The sequence below is a fragment of the Falco rusticolus genome, chromosome 13, assembly GCF_015220075.1.
Source record: "Falco rusticolus isolate bFalRus1 chromosome 13, bFalRus1.pri, whole genome shotgun sequence".
Taxonomy (NCBI): domain Eukaryota; kingdom Metazoa; phylum Chordata; class Aves; order Falconiformes; family Falconidae; genus Falco; species Falco rusticolus.
Window position 1 is genome coordinate 19,136,615 of NC_051199.1, and position 25,972 is coordinate 19,162,586.

The following is a 25,972-nucleotide window of genomic DNA, read 5'->3' on the forward strand; positions in this document are numbered from 1 at the left end:
AAAAACCAAACCCTAAGGTCTGAGATCCCTAAGAATGAAAGTTAAAACAAAAACCAAAATGCACTTGTGGTACATAGAATACAATGTTGTTTAAAGTGGGAATAAGGTCCATATCAAATCTACACACAAATCACCAGCTTATGGGGCAGGTTCTCCTGTCAGAGGGATCAAGCCACCTGTGGAAATGCTTTGTTTGTTACTATAAATGTGTTTTGTTTCCTCTAGAAACAGAGGTTAAAATGGTTCCTAGAACAAGATAACAATGCCAAAATAAAAGCAAGCGGAAACAATGTAGTGGTTTTACGCTGCTTTCTGCTACCTATGTTTTTTAGGCTTTTCTTTGGCTTCTCTGCAGAGGATTGACAGAATTCCTTTATACCAGTGCCTCAGCAGGAAAAACAACATATGATCACAACTGGAGATTGCTTTACATCCTAGGTAGTAAAACAATCAATAACTCTGAAAAACTTATCATTGCTTGCAGGACCATCTCAGAAGCATGAATTGCACAAAGAAAATCATCTTCTCTTTTCCAGTACGGTAACACTAACTCCTCCCCATCTTCTCTGCATTTTAAATGGATCTGAAAAATTAGCATGTTAGAAAAGCTTGAGCTCATGCTAAGAACCCTTTGAATATTAACATAATTAATGTCATCAGTAATACTCTGAGTTTGCAGAAACAGCAGGTGAATCAATGGGAATGATGTATTCATCCAAGAAAAGAATATGACCTTTCAAATCCATAGGGCTTTATCAGAACATAATTGTAAAGTGGGTTGCTTGTAGCTCAGTGGAAAGAACTAAACTGAATGTATAAGGAGAAAGCTAACAGAGACACCACATACACAAGGGAAACTAAAAATACAATTGAAACATAAAACACTGGGACCTCCTTACAGAAGATGCCTAACCTATATCAAAAGGTGAGGCAGCTTCCAGGACAACTTGAGAAGCCACTCCAAGAAATGCTGTGATGAAGGAGAGGCAATTAAAAGAACATTCCTGCAATTCAAATCTGGCTGGAAGAGATTTTTTTATCCAGAATGCTTAAAATTAAGTTAAATGCTTTAAACCCCAAAACAATTTGGAATAAGTTTGCCCATTTTTTAATTTTAGCACATCAAACGATTTTCCTTTCTGCAAGTGAACACTGGAAATGATTCAGCAATTGAAACAACTTCATTTTGTCTTAACTACTTCAGAACATTCAATCATTTCAACACAGCTGAACTATTATGATAATATTTCAAGGTTCTCAGCAATAAGTGAACTAGAGGGAGTTTCATGGAAATAATCTATCAAAGGGTTCTGGTGAATAACTTCATTTTCACAGATGAGGTTGTAACCAGAAACCCTCAGAGGAATTTACCTCCCTGTAAATCACTATGGCCTATTGTTCTTTACAGAGTTGAAACACAGGATGTCATGACAGTCATGCAACAAAATTAGCCTTAATGGAATGAGGTATTTTGAACTTTGATATGCCTCTTTATTTTATACCATTATTCAATTGTTTTAAAATACGCATTATATTGGCCTGCTTAGAAAGCTTGGCTTGATTTCATGTCATTTTTGCAATACTGTAGGGGTGGATTTTTTTTAACATGTCTAAAAGGATCTTCACACTTCCCCATACTGGCAGGCCACAGACCTGAGCAGAGGAACAAAGACTGCTTTGACCAAAATTTGAAATGGGATAAACATGGCTGCTTAGCTGACATTTTCATACAGTTTCACTTGAATGACCTGTAGCCTTGTGTGAAAAGTGGGGAAAAAAAAATGTAAAAGGCTTTAAAAAGGCAGTTTTATACAGCACTGTTTGTGGCCAGTTGATGCCTTTGTTCCTTGAAGGCCTCTCCAATAATTTCTCTATTGAGCAAAGTGATGTTTATTGAAAATGGCATAGCTGAGCATCAGCAGGTTCCCCTGCTGTTTGGTTTATCTGTCCTCTGAACTCCACAGAACATCTCGGTCTGAAAGTGTTCCCCTGGTAAAATAAGCAACTGACAACACAAAAAGCCTAGATGACTTCCAACTGCCAGTGCTTATGTTGTGACTATGTGCTTTTTCCCCCCATTAATATTTAATTTCTTTTTTTCTCCTTCACTTCATGTCTCTTCTTAGAAAGCTCTCTAGCACACCAGCCTACTGAGCTACAAAGACTACTCCTGATAATCCACAGGTTTATAACATTCATGTATTTTAGAAGAATATATCATTTACTAGAGGTACTAATATATGTACCTCTAAGAACAGATCCGCAGATTGGAAATTGAAGGGAATCAGGGCTTTGGCATGAATTCATTCACTGTGCTACCGGTTCACAGCTTCATGCTGTCACGATTATCTACCTTGGGCTACGCCAGACAGGAGGCAAATGCTACAATTTAACCAGAAAGACAGGATGTCCCACTGAATATACAATACACTACAGCTCAGTGACTAATAACTTCAATAATTCCTAGTACTACGCTGTGCTTCAAAAACTTCAAGTAACGTCCTCAAAGTAGCTTTTTGATAACTGCATATTGTAGAGACTGGGAAATAGGCACGAAGAGTTGCCCACAGCCACATAATTTAATCAGTAAGAAAAAAGGGAAGACATCTCAGGAGGTGTTTGGCTTCAAGTCCTATGCTTAAATACACAACGCTGCCTCTCTCTTTAGACAGCCAGCAACTGTGCTCTCTGGCTGAAGGAAACTCTTCCTTTCACTTGGAGTGACTGCGCAGTAGCACAGATTGCTGCAATCATGCTACAGAGCGGGTGCCAGTGGTTCACTTCACTCCGTGTTTTTCTCGCTTTTGGTGGTTTCTCATTCACCCTAACTAGAAAGCAGGGTGGTTCTGAATCACTGCCAAGCATTACTAATTGAAGTGGGGGGCAGGAAGGATATAAAGATGACGGCCTGCAGGATTAGAAGTACTTTCACTGTCTAAAATCGCGTATTAAAGCAGACAAAAAAATAGATGTATTAGCACTGACAATGGAAGCAAAACGCTTCTAACTATAAAAATGAGTAAACCTCTGAAACTTACCAATAATATTCTTATTCGTTAAAACAACATAAAAATAAAATAGGCAAGTAATGGGGGAAAATACTGCATTTGTTCCTTTCTTGGTTCATATTAATTCAAACAGAGTTCCTGAGAAAATGCTTAATTTCCTTTCCTTTTTCTTTTTTAACTCTGGACACTGAACTATATTTTGAGCTCAAAGTGCTTCAATGAAGTCCATATATGGTTCATGTTTAATATCACAGGTTGTTTCTTTATTCATTTAAGGCAAGTAGTCAGCTAAGTTAAAAAATCTCCTCTAAAAATTAGAGGTGCCTCTGATACACAGTTTAAAACATCCTTCAATATACAAGGTTTCCTTCCACAAAATTTCATTTGGTGTAAAAAGGAGCCCAGTGCATGAGTGGAAACACAGCACTTTTTCATGCATTCAAACTGTCATCTAAATTACTAGCTCTGGGAACTATAACAATAATTTTGCAAAATGTAGTCAGCAGTTACTTTGAAAGGACAAAGTCTTAGGACAAATGCTATGGCTGTTCACTGCTGGCAAGGACAGGCAGAGACCATTTTGTACAAAGTGACCATCCATTTTGTACAGAATGACACTCAGAGATTACTGTCTAAAGGACCCCTAATAGCTGAACCAACAAACATATTTTGCTTAATTAAGCCCAAACAGCCTGATACCATCTTTACTCGCTCAGCACCCTCAGATTCAGACTCCTTGAACATGGGCAGTCAGTGGTGGAGCCGTTAGTCTAAAGTTCAGAGAAAATGTCAAGTCTTGAAGTTGTTTGGTTAAAATACTAAAAATAAACTCTTCATGCTAGGCAGAGTTGTGCTTCCAAAATGAACGCCACCCAACCAGCTCTATTACAAGGATCCATGAATAGATCTGTAACACTGAGATATTCCCTTACACTGTACTGTGACGGAATTTGGGATTAGTTGTTTCCCTATCCATTGAAGCTTCCCAGGTTTGGATCGCAAGCAGGCAGCCACTGACGGGAAGCATCCACCCTGTTGCATCTTGCCTTGTTTCCTCTTTTCATTACATTCTTTCAGAATCTGTTGGGACCAGAGCAGAACAAAGTCTGAGCACAGTTCTGGAATAAAAAAACAACTGGAAAAAAGCAGTAAGTTCCAGCAGCAAGCTTTTCCTAACTTAACTTTACTTGAAAAAGTTTCCAGTAGTTCCAGCCTCACCAGATCCAGCCAAGAATGGGCAAGGACTTATTTTTCTCTCATTCTTGTATTGTTTTTATGCAATCTATTAACACACATATAGTTTAACATTTTAGTGGGAAATCTTTCAAATCTTACATATTTACCTGTAGCTGAACTCCTAAACACTGGGCTGCCATTTTTCTTTTCACAAAATGCCATACGGAAACATGTATATTTATTTTGATGGATCTCCTCTGTTTGTGAAGGATGTCTGAACATCTGACAGCCCTATCCCATCAGATTGATCCACACAGGCCAATTATAAGGAGAAACAGCAGACCTGTTAGCAAAGATGCACACTGTGACCATACAGCTGGCACTCAGAAAGAGAGACTCAGCCTGGACAGGCCTGGCAGCTGCTATCCAGGACAACTGGTGTTTTTAGCACTGCACACCTCAGCACCATAGGCCAGGAATACAGATAACGATAATGAGACAGGCCTGCACACAGCCAGCCCAGACACAGCAGAACTTTAACTTCTCACGCTCCCTACTGAACCCCACCTGTGAAATCTGGAGCCTCTTTGCACTTGGGGAGACCTTACCCTTGTCTGCTCTCTCTACCTTCTCGTAAGTAACTTCTTGTAAAAAATACTGGCTACTTAGTTGCACAAATAGGTAAAACAACATTTCAGAAAAGGATGCAAATGTACTTAGAAGAGCCTCAAATAAGCTGGCAAAATGGTAAGTGAATCTTGGTTAGAAGAAACAAAGCTATGGGGAAGCCAGTTTGCGTGAAGTGCATTTTAGTTCAACCAAGATGAGCTGCTTGGCTTCCTAACACTTGTTCTATTTATTCCTCTACTACAATCTTCTCAGTGTGACGTCTTTAACAAGGAGATCACAACATCCTCTATACTGGCCAGGAAGATTAAACAACACACACCCCCACCCCCCGAGAAAGCAAGATTCTTTGAGATTGAACTCAAAATCTATGCTGATTTGCCATAAAGATTTGACATTTAAATGACTGAATAATGTTAATCTTCCACTAATCTTAGATTGCTGTTATGAGTAAGTATTACAGGACAAAACCAAATAATTTCCTTTTGAAAATGTATTTCTTTATCACTATATAAAAGATGTCTGCTGATTTTCCCTAGGGTATCTTCTGTTCCTGGGAGATATGAATTTAATGGTGACCTTGCCCATGCCTAGCTGGCACTTAGACCACAAGCTAGGGAGAAAAGGCTTTGTTTTTCATTTTCATAAAGCTCAAAAAATACACTATTCACTACTAGAATGTTAACTGATGTTTATTCAGAGCAAAGTCCATCTATTTTTTAAATGACCAGTACCAGATTTTGTAGTATTTCTTTACAAGATTCACTGGTATAACAAGGATCCCAAGAATATAATAGAAGTAATTAACCTCTCATTTCTATGTTCACATTCATAAGAGACTGCTTTAGGGTGAGAAGTGGGAAGACAGAAAAGAAGATCACAGTCGAAAGAAAAAGAGAAAATTTATCTCTTGTCAGTAGTCTGGCCACACTACAAAGCAAGTACACATAGCAGCAATAAATCAGGGTTTTTTTAATAGAAAAACTAACTAACAATGTTAGCTAGAAGTGCATAGCTGAATGCTCAGATTTGTGGCATCTGAACAGCTTTTCATTTAAGTAAGTCTGCTTTAATTGCTTATTTTCTATCTTTTTCCATTGTAAGACAAAGCAAGATGTCATTGAGGATGCATCTCCACTGATAAGGCAATCAGAACATGAGCCTGCAATTACAGTAATATTTTGCATAAAGGCTTCCCTTATTAATCCAAAAGTGGTGTAATTTCAAACCCCACTATTTTACCATGCTGCCATCCTCAACAGTGCAAAAATTCTTCTGGATTCTTTGTGCCTGTACTCCAAGCAACTCAGCTGGGCTTCCCCTCTTTAAAGAACCTCTATTTATTCCATTTCAAGGATAAAAGAGGCACAGTATGGTAGCATCACTGAATGTCTAGCAGTTCAACATCTGGTTCTTTATACTACCATTCATTTGGACTGCTGCCCATGTCAAAGATCAGCATCACGTAGTTCACACGTACACAATGCACATACCACCTAGGCATCTATGTTTATAAAGCCTCACATTAATCATTCCTGTACTACTATGAATGAACATTAAATAGATGATTTGAGTGTTCACAAAGGAAACAGCCCTGCTAACTTGGTTACTACTCTCAGATGGATACTGTTTACTCAAGAATTTTATTGTAATCTCTGTTGTCAAAACAATATTCCACGCAGAACAAATATATATGCCATCTTTCAGCGGAATCCTTTTTCTCATTAAAAAACAGTAATTTACAAAAACCCCACAAACAAATAAACAAACGCCCAAACCTTATGTATATGACATGACAATTCAACACGTAGAGCCATATTAGCAAGGACTGTGACACAGGTCCCTGAACATCAAATCTAGCAACTGGGAAGGAATGACGTTTTAAAAAGTCTTCTACAGCAGCAAGACTGGCCAGGGCAGAGCCTAGGCATACTGATTTTGTACATTTGAAAGTCTCCTTACTTCTGGCTAACTGCCCAAAGACTGGAAGGGGCTACAAGCACACTGCAGTATTACTGGGGAGAGATCCTTTTCTGAGATGGCTCTTAAAACACTCCTTGATGCACAGGGGGACAGGTATCCTTAACTCTGGACATCCAAGCCACAGCAGCTACCACAAAAGTCTTCAAGAGCCATAAGTTTAAATAACTCTCAAGGGTAGTTTGTTGCTCTCCAGCAATCTTATATAATTGGTGAATGGCTGGTACACGAAAGCACGTATCTCTCACATCAAAGCTGTTCACCCTCGCCTTTCAAATGAGGGACAGATAGAGGGAAAGTCCTGCCCTTGACTTTTTATATTTCTGATAAAGTTGATGTTGCTTATCCTCTTGCTCTTCCAGGGAATCAGAAAAGAGTGAAAATAAAATTGCTTCAAGAAATATAATCTTCAAGAGCATATTTGAACTTGTGCTGCTGAGAACAGAAACTAGGCCAGGGAGATTTCAGAGTCACTGTCAAGTGAGGTGTCCACCTATACAGAACAAAGCAAAAAATCACTATTGAAAAAGAGTGTAAAAACTTTTAGGGAAAACCTGTAGCTCAGTCTTCACAGAGACATGTCTTGATTTCAGAGAGATCTGTAAAAGAGGAAGAATTCATTTGTGCAAAGGACTCCAGGGATTCAGGGAATTTTTATTTGGCCATGGAAACTTTAGGCTGTCTGTTAGCACTCCAAATCCCCATCAGATCAATAAAGCTTGCAGTCATTATGTCTGATAGCTCCTACCTTCCAGGAAATGAGCTTGTGATTTTTATTCTAATTGTGAATAGGAAGGTGTTCACACCACCAAAATCAACGGTAATGGGAACACTTAGACATTCTTGTTGGCAGTCTCAGAGGAGGTAGAAATAAAAGGTCAAGCACTGAATTTCTTTCGCATTCACACACTGATTCTGTCTAAATTCCCCTTCCTCTATGGAAAGAGAATTTGCTCCTCAATACTTCAGCAACACAATGTTAATTTTTAAACAGTACCTTTCAACAGTGATTTAATTAATTAGGCATCTGTCAATGCATAGAAGCCAATCCAGATTAAGGCATAGATAGAATTTAGAGTTGAGCTAACTATCCCTTATTTAACCCTTGCCTGGCTGTTCTTATTCTGCATCAAGAGAGTCCAAATCCAAAGCTTTTAGGTGTCTTCTGTGATTTGGAACTGGACATACTCATCTTGGGATAAAAGTATGCACAGTGGGGAAATCATGCAGAAATAGTTAAGCTGGAGTAAATTTTAAGCATATAAACCATATGGGTTTATCTAGCTCACAGCTTTTTTGCAGCAGTATAGCTACCTCTTCTTTGACACTGGGGAAGAAAAGTATAGACACTGCTTTATTTCAGTGCAGTACATTTACATAGTGTAGCTACATCCATTCAAAAACTGGCACCGACAAGCTCCATATTGCCCAAGCCAGTTGGCATAGAGATGGTGTGTATTCCCTCAGGGTGGGATTACAGCTCTGTTGCTATTCTAAAAAATAGGCCAGACAATTGAACTTGCTTTTCCAGGTGTGCTCATACGCCCTCTCCCACAGGTAATGCTAAAAACTGACAAAAATTAATGAAATCCTGAAAAGATACTCTTTACATAGCTTTGAAAGCAAATGCCAATTGCAGCCTTCAGGGAAAAGGTGAAACAAGTGCTGCTGCTGCAGTACATCTGTTAATTAGTCTATAAGGACTTGTGTTTATGACAGCAGTGAAAACTAGCTATTGCAGCAGAAGCAATGCCAGCTGAACACAGTTCTACTGTTTTGTTCAATCTCATAGCGATACTTAGCATATCTGCACCAGCATTAATGTGACACTGGAGCTGGCAGAGCAGAAGTCACTCAGTTCTACTTAAGGTGGTTCACTCAAAGCACTTCAGGCTTTTTTGAACCTCTGCATCTTTAGCTGCCCCACAATCTCTCACATACAGCGTATCCCTCGCTGTTTCAGTCCTGTGCTGTTCTGTAACCAGGGATACATCTACAGATCGCTACAGTTCTCTGAGAAAGCAACTCAGTATCCTTGAAATGTAATCAGAGAATCACAAGGGGATTTAATCTTCCTGACATGTTATAGTAAAAGAGTGTTTAGCCCTGGCATCTTCACCTAATAAACAAAATAAAAATTCAAGTCAACCAAACAGCTATGACAAGCACTTTTCATAAGTCCACAACAACAAATGCCAATCTCCTATTTGCTGACATGGCACAGCAAGAGAACAAGCCACCCTTTCCCTGGCATTAGCTGAAACGGTTCCTTAGATCTACAATCCATGTGGCCCATACTGGCCTGAATTTCATTGGAGCTACAAATACTTCAGTTGAGTTTTTTTGTTGGTGGTGGTTTTGTTCATTATTTTTTTTAAGTTGGGCTACATGTGCATGAGAAATGGGCATGCTTTACCCTTGCAGACATTGCAACCCTTAAAGCCAAGGCCTCCATGACTCAACAGGAAGAGCATCTTCACTGTCAGCTACCCTATTTTTCCAAGGATGAACTGGCAAAAAATTATTACCAACACCCTCAACACCAAGCCGAGGGAGTAAGTAAAGATGTGAATACTTAGGTGGATGTCAGTGGCACTCTAGACTCACACGAGAAGACCACAGTGAGAATTAGATGTAGCTCTCAAAGGGACAAGAGAAAAATAGGTCATGGATGTGAACCACCCAAGTGGTTACATCTCTGGAGAGCTATTGCAGGCAGGACCACATGCTGTAATATAGACCAAACAATTTTTGATTTTCCACTTAAAACTGACAGGACTAAGATTATTCAAGGAAAACAAGTTCATTATCTTGTCTCTTCTGAGGAAAGGAAGAAAACTTAAGAGCACACAAAACAAGTGGAGAATCAAAACAAAATTGAAAATACAGTCAGGAGGGAATGATTGGCAGTTGCATGAGGAAACTAATCTTGTAAATGGACCAGAGGCTGCTGAAAGTGGAGGCAAGAGAGGAGGAATAAAAGGGGATTTACAGTGATTGATGCAGAACTCTCATAAAACAAGGACTCCACAACAGAATTACTGTGCTTTTTTAGGAACCTACTAGAGTATGAGAAGTGCTTAAATTTGCAGTGTGGATTACTGAGTTGACAATTTAACCACCGCCACATTTTACTCAGTGTTAGGCAGTATGGCAGTATGAAAAGAGAGCAAGTTGTTTGGAAAAGCACTATAGCAAAACATGGAATTACAAGTTAAAAATTCCATTCCAAACCAGTTTAGAATAGGTAAAATACCAATATTTGGTTCTGAATGCTGCACTTGAATCAGCCTCTATAGATACACTAATGTGAACTATACTGATGTGAACCTCTGAGCATGTCACTAGGAGATGTCTTGAAGGTGGAGTGTCTGTGCCCAAACCAGCATCTCTCTGCTCCAGCATGCATTGGAATTCAGATGAAAAACATTACTGTGGAGATACAATAATGAAATGTCCACTGAAATGATGAAAAAGCAATGACCTCTATTACTTCCACATAGCTCCTATACGTTTCGTTGTCAATAAAATCTACAGTTATATTTATACTAAGTTTTTAATTTTATTATTTTAACAAGCTTGTACCTGTGTGTTCAATTTTCAAAGTATTTTAAATCTGATTTTTATAATTTTAATCAAAATATATTCATATTTTTTCAGCTGAAACAATATCTTATTTCTGCTGTGAAAAAGAACAGCATGTATAAATAATACAATCAGCTGTAGTTCACAACTGGACTCTTTCAATTTAGTTATTAATAACAAAATAAAAATGCGGTTCTTGAAAAGCTAGACTTACATAAAATTGATACAAATATGTTTTTAAAATATTATTTTGGTGTTTCAAAGTGTAAACTTTATAAGCATTTATGTTAAGGTGAATGCTAATGTTGTGAAGTTGTATACAAAAAAAGCTCAAAAATGAAATAATCAGCATTATCTGCACCCTTTACAGGTATGCCTACATTAAAATATTTATTTTATTTGAATACTTTATTTGAATTTGCACTTTTTAAAACATTCCTCTGCTTCAATCAGTACATTTACTGTCTCAGAACTGGCAAAACTACAACTTCTACAAACAAAAAGCAGAAAAACAAGGAACTACTGTTTTACCAGTGAAACAAATGCGAGAAACCATCATGAACAGTGAAACATTTTCACCTGGCCATTGTCAGGGCTGTATTTAAATGAGAAACAGGGCCTTAATAAGGGTAGCACAGCTAGAGGTTTTGGGGGAGTAGAGGATTGCTCTGTAACTGCCTGGTTAATGCCTCACCTCTACTTTGTATAGGCAGGGAGAAGGAGGTCATGCTGGGATGTGCCAGTGGCAAGAAGGGAGCTTTGATCCTTTTCTTTGAGGAACAGAGCTTGAAAAGATAAGCTTACAACTTTCCTTGGGGAATTTTTGGTTTTATTTTGCAAGTAGTACTTCAGGCTACTTAAAAAAATATATATAGGTTTGTGGAGTTTTTTTGTTCAGAACTCTAAGGAACTTATTTTAATAGCAGAATGAAGATGCTAGGAGAGCCAGGGAACCATTTTTTTTTCTTTCTATGAAGCTAAATGTTTCTGTGCAGAAGCTGAGCTTAAGGTCAGTGTTACACTAATATAACACAGTTCCCTTTAAAGGAATTACAGGGTGAAGAACAGAAAACAATTCCTTCCTAGAGCTGCTTAAATACTGTGGTTTTTATGGCAACAGTGTAACTGTAATGACTCCTTGTGGATTAATAAGGGTGCCATAAATGAACAGTTCAAACTGGATTGAGAATTCTGCTGGTTTCTCTCCCTCTTTCTGGAAAGAGTATTTTAAAAGCAACGTGTGTCTGTCTCCAAGGCTGCATGGGATTTTCAGCCAATGATTTCCTATGTCTGTCTCATCACAAGCTACAGGAGAACAGTCTCTTAATGGCACTTGCTACATGGTCTCAGACCCTGTCTATGACTTTGGTGACTGGTCAGTAACTTGTTGCACAGTAATGCTGACTTCTTACACCGCAAAGGGGGAAGAGAAGATTACTATGATACCAAAGTAATCTCAAATGCATTTTTCTTACCTAAAAAGTTATGTGACCACAGACTTAGTGATGTGAAGTTAACATGCTCAATAATGCTAAACTAGGATTTTAGAATTGGTGCTGCAAGGATAATTAAGCATGGTAATGTGAGAAGCCTCCTCAGGTGAGCTGGTGTTGCATGTTAGAGAAGACAGCACGAGGCTGCACTGATAACAACTTCATCTCCTCTAAGACTGAGGATGTGGGCATGACACCTGACAGCAGCAGTGGTTGGAGAAGATTGCTCTATACAGCCCTCCCCAGCTGCTTATTACTTTCTCCCTCAAATCTAGCAGGCTGAGCTGTTTGTAAATCTGCTAACCTGATCTACTTGACCAGCACAGGTTTCTGCTCCTTAACCTATTGCTTAAGTTGTTTAAGCTAGCATGCCGCATTCTGACTGAAACAGGAGGCTGCAGTGCTCACCTGAGCAGCTCGACTAGTAAAGCTGGGGATGGTAATCTGTGCTCTGCACAGCTGTTGTGGCAGAAGCACACATCAAGAAGAATGTAAGGACAGATACATTTTCTCAGAAGCAACAAACCCATACCACTTCCCAGACTGAGCTTTTTTTAAAATGTCACTTAAAGGCTAATAAGGTTCAAGTGAAATAAACAGGACTTTTTTTTTTTTTTTTTCCCTCCTTCTCTCAGCTTGTGGGAAAGGAAGTAACTTTACTAGAGAAACAATGAAGTCTGAACTTGGGCTGTGACTGACAGGCAAGTATCCTTTTATTATCTATTAATGTGCTGAAGAGTCTATCCTGAAGACTTAAACTGTAGGTCAAAGGTCTGGAGTATCTTCAGAAGATCCCTCTGTATTAAAGTCAGTAGGGTGTCCAGTTTCCAGATGGGTTGGTTTATTTCACCACGTGGTGGTACATAATGGGGACAACAGTTGTTATTCTACCCTCTCTCTCTGTAAACCTCTTCCTTCGAGAGGAGTTAGGGGTGTTGCAGAACTCCCTTTAAGCACAGAACTAGCAACAGTCTGTGCCAACTCATGAACAGAAAATGGGTTCCCCCTTTGTGAGAGTCTCTAAAAGTTTTCCCAAACACAGGAAGAATTCTTAAAGTAATGCAAATAGCCAGTTTTTCACCGTCTCCTAAAATGGAATTTCCTTGGACTTTCCAAACTGAAATGACTTGACATTAACACTCTGCTTTCCCAGCAGGCTGTTCCGGATTAGAAGTTTCTGACACACTTAATAAAACATCAGATGAATTTCTTGGTTCTAAGCATGTGTAACCTTCCTCTTGGAAAGCTTTAAATCATCTGAAGTGAGGAGCAAAGAGGCAGGCAACCTGCTTAGGTGGGGTATATGCTTTAATAACAAATTAATGTAATCAATTTAATCACCATTTAATGTCCCCCCCATTTTCTTGATACAATAAATGGGAAAAGATGGATATAAACAGCTGTCCCAAAGACCAAATGACCTTCTGACTTGCTACAGAGTAGATGAAATTTATGTACGCTGTAGCATACAGACTGACCCATCTAAATACTCCTCTACAGAATTACTAAGAAGTAAAATTGCCTGCACTCTTATTCTCTCTAATGGAAGACAATATTACTCCTAGTTAGTTAAGCAATCCTTTCAATGCAGGATTGGATAAACTTAATAACATGATGCTTTTCTGCACTTTTATCCCAAAGGCTGACTGAAAATAAATTATTTTTCTTGCTCTTGCTTTTACCTAAGCCTGACATTCTTCCAGACCAGTGTTGCCTCATATTCTAGTCATGAACATAACGAACTCAAAGGTTCACTCATGGCTGAATTAATCTGATACTATTTCCCTTAAGTCTCTTCTATACTTAAGTATAGAAGTTCATATCACACATATGATTAAGTTCATAATCACAACTGAAAATCCTGGCTGTCAATTAGGATTTAGTAATATGCAGCTGAGATGTGGTTCCAACTACTGTTCATGAGAACCTCTGTTACTGTTAGGGGTCTTCTGGACAGAGCCTCCAAACACTCCTGCTGTGTCTACTTGGACATTCTTATAATAGAGAATACTAAAGTCAAACAGCTTTAGAAACTTCACAGTAATGCCCAATGAGTATATGGGGGTGTTCTCTCAAACTGCCATCTATTCTTTAACACTGCTCTGAGACTGATGCTACACAGATGCCAAACCTCTTGTTTTTGTGGGTGCTCCTGATATAGTCTCAGGATAAAAAGGCAGCCCCTGAGACTGTTTTTTTAGTATTCAGTGCTCACTACTATAGTTTCTTGCACATAAGATGGGTGAGCAAGAGACAGGTGAAAGTTGCCTTTTATGTGCTTACAAGCTAACTGTGATAAATTTTGCTATGCTAATATGCAGGGAAAGACACAATTTGATATTGTCAGGTTGCCCTTAATAGATCATGATGTTTTCTGTGTGTTACCTGTATCTGGGAACCCAGTGTACCTCATACTTCTGTACAAACTTTGACTATCTAGATGTAAACAAAACACTGGTTTATATTAAATGGAGGATCTGAGCTCAGAATTGAAGCTGCCTTAATTTCCCAGCTTAGATAGGGAAATAGAAGAGGCTTGTATTACATAAATTGTGGAAGTCAAAAGCAGAAGTTGGAGTACAGCGGCTTGTGATCTTATGAACTTCATGTAAAATTTTGACTCAAAGTGTTTTCTGGATCAACTTAAATTCAGAGATATACATGGTAAGAGCAAGTCAAATCAACTTCCATGCTAGAATTGGTTTAGCTACCAGAAAACTTGTTTTTTCAGTAACACAGGAGACACATCAGCTGTCTGTATAAAAAAAATACGCTACTCTGAACAGTATCTGTTCTATTTGCGGATTTTTAGATGCCTCCCTGCTTGTCTACATCTGTGTAAGCTTGGCTTTTTTCCTATGTGTTGGCTGTGAAGATGCATGGTGGGGAAAAAGCTCTATCAATTCTCCCTTGATGAATTAAATGACTATCTTCTGCTGTGTGGAAATTCAAATACTGTAACAACAGCTGAAGCATAAGGCACCAATGACTTCCAAGGATTCAAAGACTAAATGACATTATTTTGATATGAGATAAAGGAAATAAGGGGAAATAATTTTGCTAATGACAACTGCATTATTTTAGGTACCTTATCAGGTCAACACTAGGCAAAGCAATTAAAAATACTGAAACCATAAGTCCAGTCAGATGCTGGATGGGTAAGCTTCGGAGTGATGAAAGGATCTTAGAAACCCAATTCTAACCATAAGGTGCTGAAGTAATATTGCTGACTAAACAGAACCCCCCAAACTTCAATGTCAACTTACACTTTTAAATCAGTGTTGTATTCTCTGTAGCACCTGGTAACGGATTTGTTTCCTGTGATGGCAAATTCTTAATGCCCCTTCCACTGTCAAGGGCACAAAGCACCACTTCCAACACTACAAGTGCATTGCATTAAATCTGAAATGCAGAAAACTGACTGTAGCTCATTCAGATATAAAGTTAATGCAAATCACTGTTTAATTAAATATGTATACCTTTTTCAATGAAAGTTATCAAGGGGAGGACACGGGAGTTTTTGGTGTTCACTGGGGAACCAGGCAGGTAAAACCAAACCCAGTAAAATTGTTCCTGCTTTACTTTTGCAGGTATGACTCATGACTTATGCATAAGGAACACGATGAGTCTGTGTTTAGCATGCCAGAACTATAGATCACTGCATACTGCAGAACTTCTGTCAGTGCTGCAAACAATCATGATACGTTAAAGGTACTTGTATAACTACCAAGTACAAACTGGCTAAAGCTTCTACATGAAATGTTGGCCTCTTTGAGGCAGTTCTCTTGTTCCACAGAGAAGTGGAACGGGTTGCCCAGAGAAGCTGTGGGTGCCCCATCCCTGGAAGTGTTCGAGGCCAGGCTGGATGGGGCTTTGAGCAACCTGCGCTAGTGGAAGCTGTCTCTGTCTATGGCAGGGGGGTTGGAACTAAGTGATTTTTAATGTTCCGTCCAACCCAAACCATTTTATATTTTGCCAGGGTGGGTGCCATGCCAGGGTGGGAACTTGTTCTGCAGTCAAGAGTAACTGGGAATGTGGACAACTCTTGCTTGTACTCTAAGGTGTGTAGACAGGAAAGTTTAATGGATGTTCAAGAACAACTGAAGACCAACTATTACGCGATATAAATAATGAACTATATGTATTAGATGGAAGAACATTCTAGTTTTTAGAAACCAGCAATGTGGATGGGGAGCACAAACTGATGTTTTCCAGAGTGTTTTAAAACTGCACTGGTGCAAGCTACAAGCAAATCCTGCTTTGGCTCTCTACAGAGTACATTGCTCAGCTTCTGGACAGCCCTATTCCCTCTTTCAGCTGGCCAGCGGCTCCTTTTAATCCATAAATTTGGCGATTCATCTTTCTATTACATTCAAGAATTCTAAACAAATTGAGATCTGAGGAAGTGCACAGAAGAAACCTCAAAGCAGAGGGGAATTTTTAAGCCAGTTAAAGCTGCTACCTTGTTAGTTGTGTAAACACTGCAACAGGTAAGCATTTTAAGTGAATAAGCAGCTAAAGATCTACTGGCCTAACACATAAATTTGAAACTCAATTTGATGGAGCTTCCATTTGGATTTCTCAACTTTTGAATGCTGCATCAAACTAGTCCAAAACTTCAGTGACTATTCTAGGAACTGATAGGCAACATTGTCATTGACTACAGCTTCTGTGCGTACAGCAGAAACCAGGTAGAAGTTGGAAGTAGAAGTGTCTCTGTCTGTGCAGTAATATAAAGTTCATAGAAGCTCTTAATGGTTTCTGCTATAACTATATTTTCATTACAGCTCCATCTTTCTAAGAGGTTAATGCTCTGCTAGAATGATTTCCTAGACATAATGGCGAGCAGAGGATTGGAAGAAGCTCTGGGAGCTAAGCGAATGTTGCACAGGGAACACTGAGGATTCCAGAAAGTAGGACAGCCTTTGACATATAAAGTTTTGCTTACAAATGTCAGAGTGCCTGAGCTACAGGTATATGTTTATTCTGACCACAAATACTAGTTTTGTAACTCCATAATTATTCTGACCTACAGTTAATATTGTGTCTTCATGCTTATGTTCACCATATTAATTTGTTTCAGAAGATTTCTGAAGTACAGTAAGATATACTGCATAGCCTTAAATAGAAGTTCATGGAGAAACTTATCCTAACCTAATAAATATCTATAGGGCAATAAACACTATGGAGATCCAATTCTGATGAGACTCCTCTGTACAGAAGCAAATAAAATAGGTGATATCTTGTTTGACCTGGAGGATTTAAAATAGAAAATGGATGTTGAGAGGCTAGACTCAGCACCTGAACCATGCTATGCGACCCAACTGACTTGTTTGGGTTTTCTCTTCTGTGCTGTTCCAGCTGAAACACTACAGGAAGAAGTGCATAAAAAAGTTGAACTGTGGTTCTTCAAGAGCTGAATGTGAATCTGTTGTTACAAACCATGACTGGATATTTCTAATCTACAGCATGGATGCTATGTAAGAAAGCAAAGCATGTATGCTTTCCAAATGCCAGCAAACCAAATTAAATAGGATAACTGTCTACAGTCTCCTCATTCTACTGAACATAGTGCATAAAAAAAAAAGTAAATCTGTACTGGCTCATGTCAGGACAACCCACAGACAACCCACAAATTATCAAGGGGGCTGGTGAGAAGGAAGCTATGAAAAAAACCCCTGAGTTTTGACTGCTAGGGAAATACATTATTGGTGTTACCTTTTTATGAAAAAGGTTGCTAAATACATACATTTAAGAGTACATATTAACTCTAAAGATAAAATGACAGGACAAAACCTGAAGTATGTGTTGAAAGGGTAAATGAGGGTCAAGTAAACTGCTGTTCTGAAGCTTCACAAGAGTAACTATCCCATCTTCTGGAGAAAAAAGGCATAATCAGATCTCGTGCATTTGAGATTACAGGACCAGCTGTGCTAAATACTTTCAGAAATAAGGCTTGGCCAGTATTACAGAGGAATGAATCTTCAGTCACCAACTGAACTGATATTGCTTATAGCCAATCAATGAGACTGCATTCTCATAGTACAGGACTATCTGTAGATACTACGTTAAGTCTAACAACTGCTGTTCGGGTGAGTGCCTTCAAAACGGACTTGATGCCAAGCTCTAACAAATACTGTCTCTGAAGTAGTGATGAGCTACAAAAGTTTTTGCTGGCCACTTTCAATCTTTTACTGCACCATACTTACTGGACTGTCAGTGTTCGATTTCTAACTGGTGCCCTAAAAATTCTTAGGACAAATGTAATAATGTATAATGAATAACCCCATTTCGCTGCAAGCATTAAACATTTCTCCTTTGGTTTTATTCTTTTCAAAACAGTAACATCCAAGAGGAGAGTAAATGTTCCTGGCTTGAATTTCAGGACACTAGCCACAACATGTTTCTGCAGTAGTGTCATAGAGGAAGGAAAGCATACCTCAACATTAAAGTCAGAGGGTGGGTTTGGGCTAAAATTTAACTTCCACAGCAGCATCTCCCAATCAGCTGGAAAGCTTTTAATTAACCTCTTCTCAGGAACCACAAGTAAACATAATTTGCTTGAGGAAACTTTGATTACTCAATGTGAACTGGATTTCCAGCTAAAGTGCCCTTCCTGTGTTAAAGTAAGCAAGTATTTTGGAAGTCTGCTTCCTCAGTGATGCTTTCTGCCCTATCAGCTGATCTTACCACACAAGGAATCGAATACATACAGACCCCAGGTGTAATACTGTGCTAGTTTCTTGTGCTAAAAGCAAGTTCAGTTTGAAACGCCAAGTTTGCAGGATGTGCTTAAGCTGGTGGAGTTGAACTCCCCCTCTCCTGGGAGCAGAGGAAAAAGTTTTCAAGTATTCAAAGTAGAAATTTAACAGTTTTTCCGAATATGTTTCTCTCTTCCTTTCTATTAAGTAAATTAGCACACCCAGTAGTAAAGTGGGTGGAAGATAAAGCATCTCTTAAAAACGTAATGCTCTCTGGAATACACACTTGCTCTCAGAAAAGGATGTGGCAGCCTGAGCTGATGGCAGCCTTGCAGAGAGCATGGTCACATCTGGGCATGAGTAGTTTCCTGTGTGGATGGCGCAGTGTCTCAAGGCTTCCTCTCATAAATGAGGAATGTCTGCTCAGCCACTCTTCTGGTTTACTAAAGGCATACATAGGCATTTTTTCAGCTATTTTAACTTGCTAAAAGTTCCAATTATAAAATGTTTCTTAAAACATTCATGTTTCTCAGACTTTATACTACCTGGCCTCTATGGCAAGTATCAAAGTATTCCAGCATGTTTTTGGAGAAGCACAATCAAAGATTTGCCTAAAACTGTCCTGTCAGAAGTAAAACTGGTATGTTTTTTTGCAAGGACAAGCAAAGGAAGACTAAGCTTGAGGTACTTCAATGTGGAACTGCAGAGTGTTTCTACTAAAGCTTCCCGTTCATGCTATGGCTGTTTGAGATAATAGAAGTTTACCTCAGGTTTGTCTAACATGCTCTCAAAGAGCAAAAACTATTTTCTGCTTAACCCATTTTATCATTTGTTGGGTTATTTCATCCAAAGTTGGACAAAGGCCTTCATGTGAATTCTGCTATCCAGCAAAGATTATATACAAACACATGCAAGAAGCACTTCAAACTTTGTTCCCTAGGCTTAACTTTCTAGGCACTCCCTGCTTCTACCAACAGCTTAGTCTGGTTTTGTCAGAAGCTTATTCTTCTTCTAATTGCCAGCACAAAGGGTTTTTAAATCATGTTTTGACAGCTAAAATACCACATCTTCATAAATAAAAAGAACTGTCAATAGTGACAGTGCAGAAGCAAGAAACCAGATGCCGTACTAACAGCTGGAAGACAGGACAATGATTCAAAAGTTAAGAAAAGCATCTGCTTGTAGTGTGATAGCAGCTATCTATCTAAATCCAACCTACAAAATTAGATCCTGCTACAGCTGGCGTAGAGATTATGAACATCTCACTGGACAAAACCCCCCTGTTTAGAAATAACGGTATTAGATCAAGAGGGTATTCTGTACCCTTCTGTCCTTTTCATTGTAAAAAAGAAAAAACAAACCAACGAACCCACAACAATTTTCTGGTGTCTAAAGGTCAAGCTAGCAAGCTTGCATTTGTCTTCCAAGCTTAGAAGAATCTACTATGTGAAAATACAGTAGCTTTTTTCCACGTGGCATATTTCTCCCACCCTTAGTTTGCACGTGGGCCTTTAGGTTGAGCCTTTTTCTACCTCACTGAAATCCTGGGATGGAAGGGTACACACAGGACTTCCCTTCCAAGCACAGATCTATCTCATTTCATCAACATTAAATTCATAGTCGGATAACACGGATGTGCAATGAGACCACTTTTTGAAAGGCACAATGTGAAAAGTTTTAAAACAACCTGCACAGAAAGGCATTAACACCTAGAGTACATCAGCATTAGCAGTAAAAGAGACCGTACGACCAACCATGACCAACACAGCATGTGCCAGTACCTCACGGTATGAAAAGGAACAAGATGCTGCTTCTGGACCTGAAGACCAGGTGTGTCCTTCGCAAGCAGAGATGCCTGGGCACAGGCCGCAGAAGGGACGGGATCACCAGATCCTCCCGGGACCGAGGGCGCCGGGCTGCTTCACCTGCCCGCTGTAAGCGGTCCCGGCTGCCCGGGCGGGGGCTCCTGCCTCCCCGGGGCCGCCGCCTTCCCGCCCAGCCCCTCTCCTCCGCCCGCCCGTCAGCAGCCGCCGGCGGACAGCTCCGGTGCAGCGAGAAGCCGGGGTAGGGGCCGAGACCGCCACCGTGGTGGGACTTTGGCCACCTGCCACCGCCCCGGTGGGGACCCGCCACCCCGCGCCTCACGGCAGCCCCCCGCGGGGCGGGGACGGCAGCCAGGCCCCGGCGCTACGGGGGCTCCTTCCCCGCGTCCCCGTCCCCAGCCGGCTCCGGGCCGGTCCCGGCCCCGCGGCGGGTTCAGCCGCTCGCAGCGGGAGGGACACCCCCCCCGCCACCGGACAGGGAGGACGCCATTGGGGACAGCCCAGCCGGGGAGGCGTTTCCATGACAACCCGCTTCCCGCCCCGGGGGACCGGCACCCGCCCTCGCCGCTGGGGGGCGACGATCCCCGTACCGCCCCCCCCCTCCTTCCGACCGGGGCCCGCCCGCCCGCCTCACGGCCCCCGTCGGGAGGATACAGCTTGAAGCCCCGGAGGATCTCCTTGGCCCGCTCGTCCGTGGCCGACATGGTCCTGCCGCGCCGCGGGCGGACGGGGCTGGGCCGGGCTGGCCTGGCTGCGCGGGCCTGGGCGGGAAGGCGGCGGTGACAGCAGCGCCTCAGGACCCCCCACCCCTCCCCCCTCACTCCCTCGCACCCGCCACTGCCCGGCGCAACCAACCCGAGCGGCCTCCCGCCGCACCGCCCCCCGGCCCGCCGCACCGCCCAATCATTCTCTGCCGTCGCCTCGCCGGCCCGCCTCCTGGCGCAGGAAGGACGGCGCGGCTGTCCAATCACATGGCGCGCCCTCGCGCCCGCCCCCCTCCCTCATTCAAGGGCGGCTGCGCAGCGGTCGTTAAGGCGTACGCCCCGGCCGAGCCTGACGTCGCCGGCGGACGGGAGTTGCCGCAGGACAAACCTCTCCCGGCCGCGCCGCGCCGCCGTTGTGAGGCCGGGCCGCGGGGGGGCGCGGGCCGGGAGCGGGAGCCCCTGCAGGCGGCCCGCGCGAGGGGGGCCTCGGGGACGTTAGTCGAGGGGGCGGGAGGCCCTCGGCCGACGGCGGCGGGGGCCCCCACGGCTCCGGGGTCGCTTGGCGCTGCCCTCGCTCGGCGGGGCCGGTCTGGCAGCGAGTTTCTCCCTCGGGCCGCACGACGGCGGCGCGGCCGGGCTGTGGCCGTGAGTTTGGGCAGCAGCGGGCACTGGGGGCTCGCAGCGTGCAGGCCCAGAGCAGCTCCCGCGAGTGCCGATGCCGGAGCCCTCAGGACCGGCATTATGGGGAAAGTTTAAAACAACTAGCATGCTTTCCCTGGAACAAAAGTGGCTTTTGTCCTGCAGAACTTGGGCCTTTGTGTAGCGAAGTAGAATGTTGGGGGAAATCTGTGGTTAGTTAGCGCATCCCAGAAGTCAGGCTGTTCTTAAATATGAGCACAACAAATTAACTCCGCCGCTAGCAGTATGAGCACAGCTAATACAAAGCCTTAATAAGTAATGACAAAACCAGAGGCAGCAGGTGTAACCCAGGTTTAGAACAGGGCCAGCAAACAATCAGGGTGCCATCAATACATTCATGGCTCTGCCTCCAAATTGGCCACTGTGCAAATGAGAAGAACATGAACATTAATAAAGGTTGCATTTAATGCATAAGGACAAGGCCGCTGCCAGTATAACCAATAAGAGATCTTAATAATAAAAATAGGTTGCATTTATTTCCCTGATGTATGTGATCCAAGCTCGGTTCCACACCATCAGTTTAAAAGTGTACGAACAGATCATTTCAAATCTGGGCAGAGTGCCAGGGGCACGCTATGATAATATATATCTGTCTTTTATTAAGAGTCCTTCCGTAATTGCATGCTGTCTAAGGAAGAGGGACTAAAGATCACTGCGGAGAAAAGACTGACTGGGAGAAAAGGTGAGGTAGAAAAAAAGCAGACCTGAGGAAGGCAGAAACAAATGGTCTTGTGTGTGGGAAGAGCCTGCCAGGTGGAAGTATGACAGGCTGGTTTACACAAGACGTAAGGAACTCAATCCTGCCTCCGTTCAGGCTCCTCAGAGACGAAAGAGCCAGAGACCAAATGGATCTGGCAGCGAGGAATCGTGCAGTGTTGAAGGGCTTCTCTAGCACAGGGGTAGGAGTGTTTTCAGAATTTATAGTTGGGGCATTTCTGTTTTCTGGCCAAATCTCAGAATTTCCAAATTCACCTTGCTGTGCAGAGAAGACAGGCCTCTTGTTTTTGAACTTCTGAAAATCACAAAAGAGCTTGTGGCTGAAGTGTAAAGTTCTTGTGACTGCTGTAGACACGAGTAGCAGTGGAACACATGACACCATAACTCAGGGAGTGACAGAAACCTTGGGATCTCTTGCCTCCCTCAAAATCCTTTGGCTGCATTAACACAAATGACATCCTTGAGCACATTATCTTTCTGATTGACTTGCAAGAAAGTTGCTGCAAGCCTCTCGATCCCTCTGCGCCACTTTGTACTGAAAATGTCATCTTTGCTTTCACATCTCTGGCAGGTGTGTCAGTTTCTGAGCTGCCATTGCAGGTGAGAAGACACCTCCAGCCTGCTTCCTGCTTTCCCAGAAGCTGTTCTCTCAAGGTGCGGATAAATGAGCTGGTGTTTCTGTGGATCAGCATAATTGGGAGATGGTTTCATGAGCTGGGGCATCATGCCACCCCACACTTGATGGAAGGGGTTGTACAGCTGCGTATCTGCAACCACCCAGACATGCACATGACTCCTCACCTGGCCAAGGTGCAAGATGAGATTCCAGCAAGAAGCTCAGTCTGTGGATCCTGGGAAGTGCGGAGAGTTCGACAGCTTCTTCAGCAGGGCCTGGGGGCTCCCATCACCCTGTGCTCTGGAGACATGTTCTGGCAGCTGCAGGTGTCAGAAGCCTGGAAGGAGACAGGATAAGTGGATGAACCACGATGAAAGCACACACAGGAACTGCATCCAGGACTGTGTTAGCATGTACACAGCCTACCTTACCCCTAGAGCTACTGGCCATTTGGTCATGTGCAGATGCACCTGCTCCTGCTTTAACATGGCCATGGTGCCAACAGTTAATTTTGTTTTGCTTTCAGTTGTTGGGAAGTAATATTATTACAGACACTTTAGGAACCAGATCCTAATCCTGGTGGCTAAATCTAGCCTAATGTATGATTTCTGAATATAATGTGTGTTATGTGGGTTATTGGTAAGGTCCTATGTTGTCCTAATGTCCCTCTTTTCACAAAAGTTTTAGATTTAAACCACCTTATTTATGAAAGATAAGGAAAAAGGTAAGAAATACAAAAGTACCTGCTTTTAATGTCAGCCCTCTCCTTGGTGAGGCCAGGTGGTAATTTTCTTGCCAATGACACATCAGAATTGGGACTTTGGGAGTGGAAGAACCAGCTCCAGAATTGTGTCCCAGGGCACTGGGAGGTGCATACCTAGAAGGGGTGAAGCTGGTGCTGCTGGCCTGGCATGCAGGAGGCAGGCACAGGGAGGGTGCAAATGCAGGCATGATGAGCAGCTGGGGGCACAGGGCACTCAAGAGCCTGAAGAACCAGACACTGAATTCAGTGTGATGGAAGCTGCAGGACAGAGGGGTGCCACTTTGTGCTGTTCATCACACCCTTCCTGATCTCTGTCCTTTACAGGTGACTTTGCAGCCTCCTGTCTTGGCTTCTGACTGAGAGAAACCAGAGTCTTTCTCTCTGGGGCTCCATCACCCCACTGCTTGGGGAAATTAGTCTGGATTTATGGTTTCTGTTCACAGGCAATGCAGGGAAATAAGGTGAATTATCTGCTGCCTAAAAGGGACCTGGACTGCAGAATCACAAGGGGAAGAGATGGGGGTGAGTCAAGAGATAATGCCAACATTAAAAGATAAAATGGATTAACATCTCCCTGAGCACAGAAGGCTGCGTGGGTGGAGCAAGAGGTTGCAATAGCTATTTAAAAGGGGATGAGACAGCTGGGCATTCACATATTTTTCTCTTAAAAAAAGGAAATCCATCCCAAAAGCTGAGCTTAGCTGATGCTGTCCTCCAAAGTTCACGTCAACCAGCCAGGCTGTCGGCTGTCGGGAGGTGTCAGGACAGCCTGATGAAAAGACCCTCCTGGCTGACCTACACTGGGCTAACAGCTGATTTTTACCCACAGGCTCCAGCAGACGGTTGCAAAAAAGATCCATGGAAAATAGCTCACAATCATATATTTCCATTTCCATTTAGGCATGGGATTTCAGCTTTAATGAGTCTTGAGACAAATGAGGCCACGCACTACTTGCCCAAGGCAACTGTTCCAGCGTCTGTGGGGCAACATGAACCATGGTGGAGGGCCTGTTTAGGATGTGATTAAAGAGGTAATTCTCCCTCCCTGTACAGATGAGATCTAAGTGTGGCTTAAGTAAATTACTGAATGGCTTGTTATAGCCCTGGCTGAGTTCCCTTGCTGTGCAGGGCCTGGTTTTTTACATCCAATTTGCTTTGAAGCTCAGAGTGTCAGCATCACATCTCTGTGCTTGTCTGACACCCTTTCTCTGGAAGATGGGACTCCTGGGACCCACTGCGGGTGTATCTGAGGTATAGGCTAAGCCCCATCAGTTTTCCTAATAGTTTCTGATGTTCATTCCCTGAAAGCTTCTCCCTCCTGACTAGGCTGGTCCACGGTTTGATCTTCAGGGACTCACTGACTGAAAGCCAGAAGCACTTCACTCTCAGCTAGAGGATTTTTAGCAGAAGCACACTTTATTCATAGCATGACATAGATCAGCATACAGACCTTGAGAAGGGCAGCAACTCCGAAAGCTCTCATTTCCACCCCTGCTCTTCTACCCCCTCAAGAGTCCTTTGGCTCCTGATTTGTGTCCTGGAAAGGACTGCAACCCCTCCAGCTCCCTCCCTGCTCCCCCACATCACAGACGTTGCTCTGCCCTTGGGTTTGGGCCATTTTTCTATGGAGTTTAAAATCACTTCTTGCACCTTGTGGTCTTTTCACCCCATCTTTTGGCGGCATTTTCCCATTCACACTGCGGGAGGACCGGCCCAAGGGGCTTGGCTGGTAGCCTCCACTGTCCTGCCCTGCACAACCGTTCAGTCTACCAGTGGCCCCGCTGCAGCTCTTCAGCCATGGCCCGGTTCTTGCCGTAAAATGACAGATTTAATCCTCCCTGAAGGCTGCGGTGTGGGCAAGCACTCGAAAGAGGAATGGGCCTGTGCATGGGGAAGGGACCTTCAGAACAAAGAACAAGCTAAAGTGCGTGGCCTTTCGGTGGTGGCCCTTGGCACAGGCCATTTCGGGGTGCCAGCCCCCCGCCGCGCTGCCACCGCACCGCACCTCCCCGAGCGGGAGGCGGCAGCTCGGCTGGCTGTAACCGAGCAGCCGCCCGGGGAGCGCCGTTTGCTGCGGAGG

General features: G+C 42.6%; 1 protein-coding gene and 1 long non-coding RNA gene across 3 annotated transcripts in view; one reads left to right on the forward strand and one right to left on the reverse strand.

The window, feature by feature from the left end:
* PDE6D (phosphodiesterase 6D) overlaps positions 1-21,210 on the reverse strand; it is a 38,134-nt gene extending 16,924 nt beyond the window's left edge. Inside the window, exon 1 of one of the 2 annotated variants that reach the window (XM_037407524.1) lies at positions 21,048-21,210. In XM_037407524.1, coding sequence (XP_037263421.1) covers positions 21,048-21,097 — 50 coding nt within the window. In that variant the 5' untranslated portion in view covers positions 21,098-21,210. Of the gene's footprint in view, positions 1-20,371; positions 20,736-21,047 lie in introns of those variants that run through there. The other variant, XM_037407525.1, reaches the window with a different exon arrangement.
* Positions 21,211-21,279: 69 nt separating this feature from the next.
* On the forward strand, positions 21,280-23,871 carry LOC119157018. The gene is made up of 2 exons (XR_005107347.1): positions 21,280-21,512; positions 22,401-23,871. It is a non-coding gene; the product is annotated as an uncharacterized LOC119157018 (long non-coding RNA).
* The last annotated feature ends 2,101 nt before the right edge of the window (positions 23,872-25,972 follow it).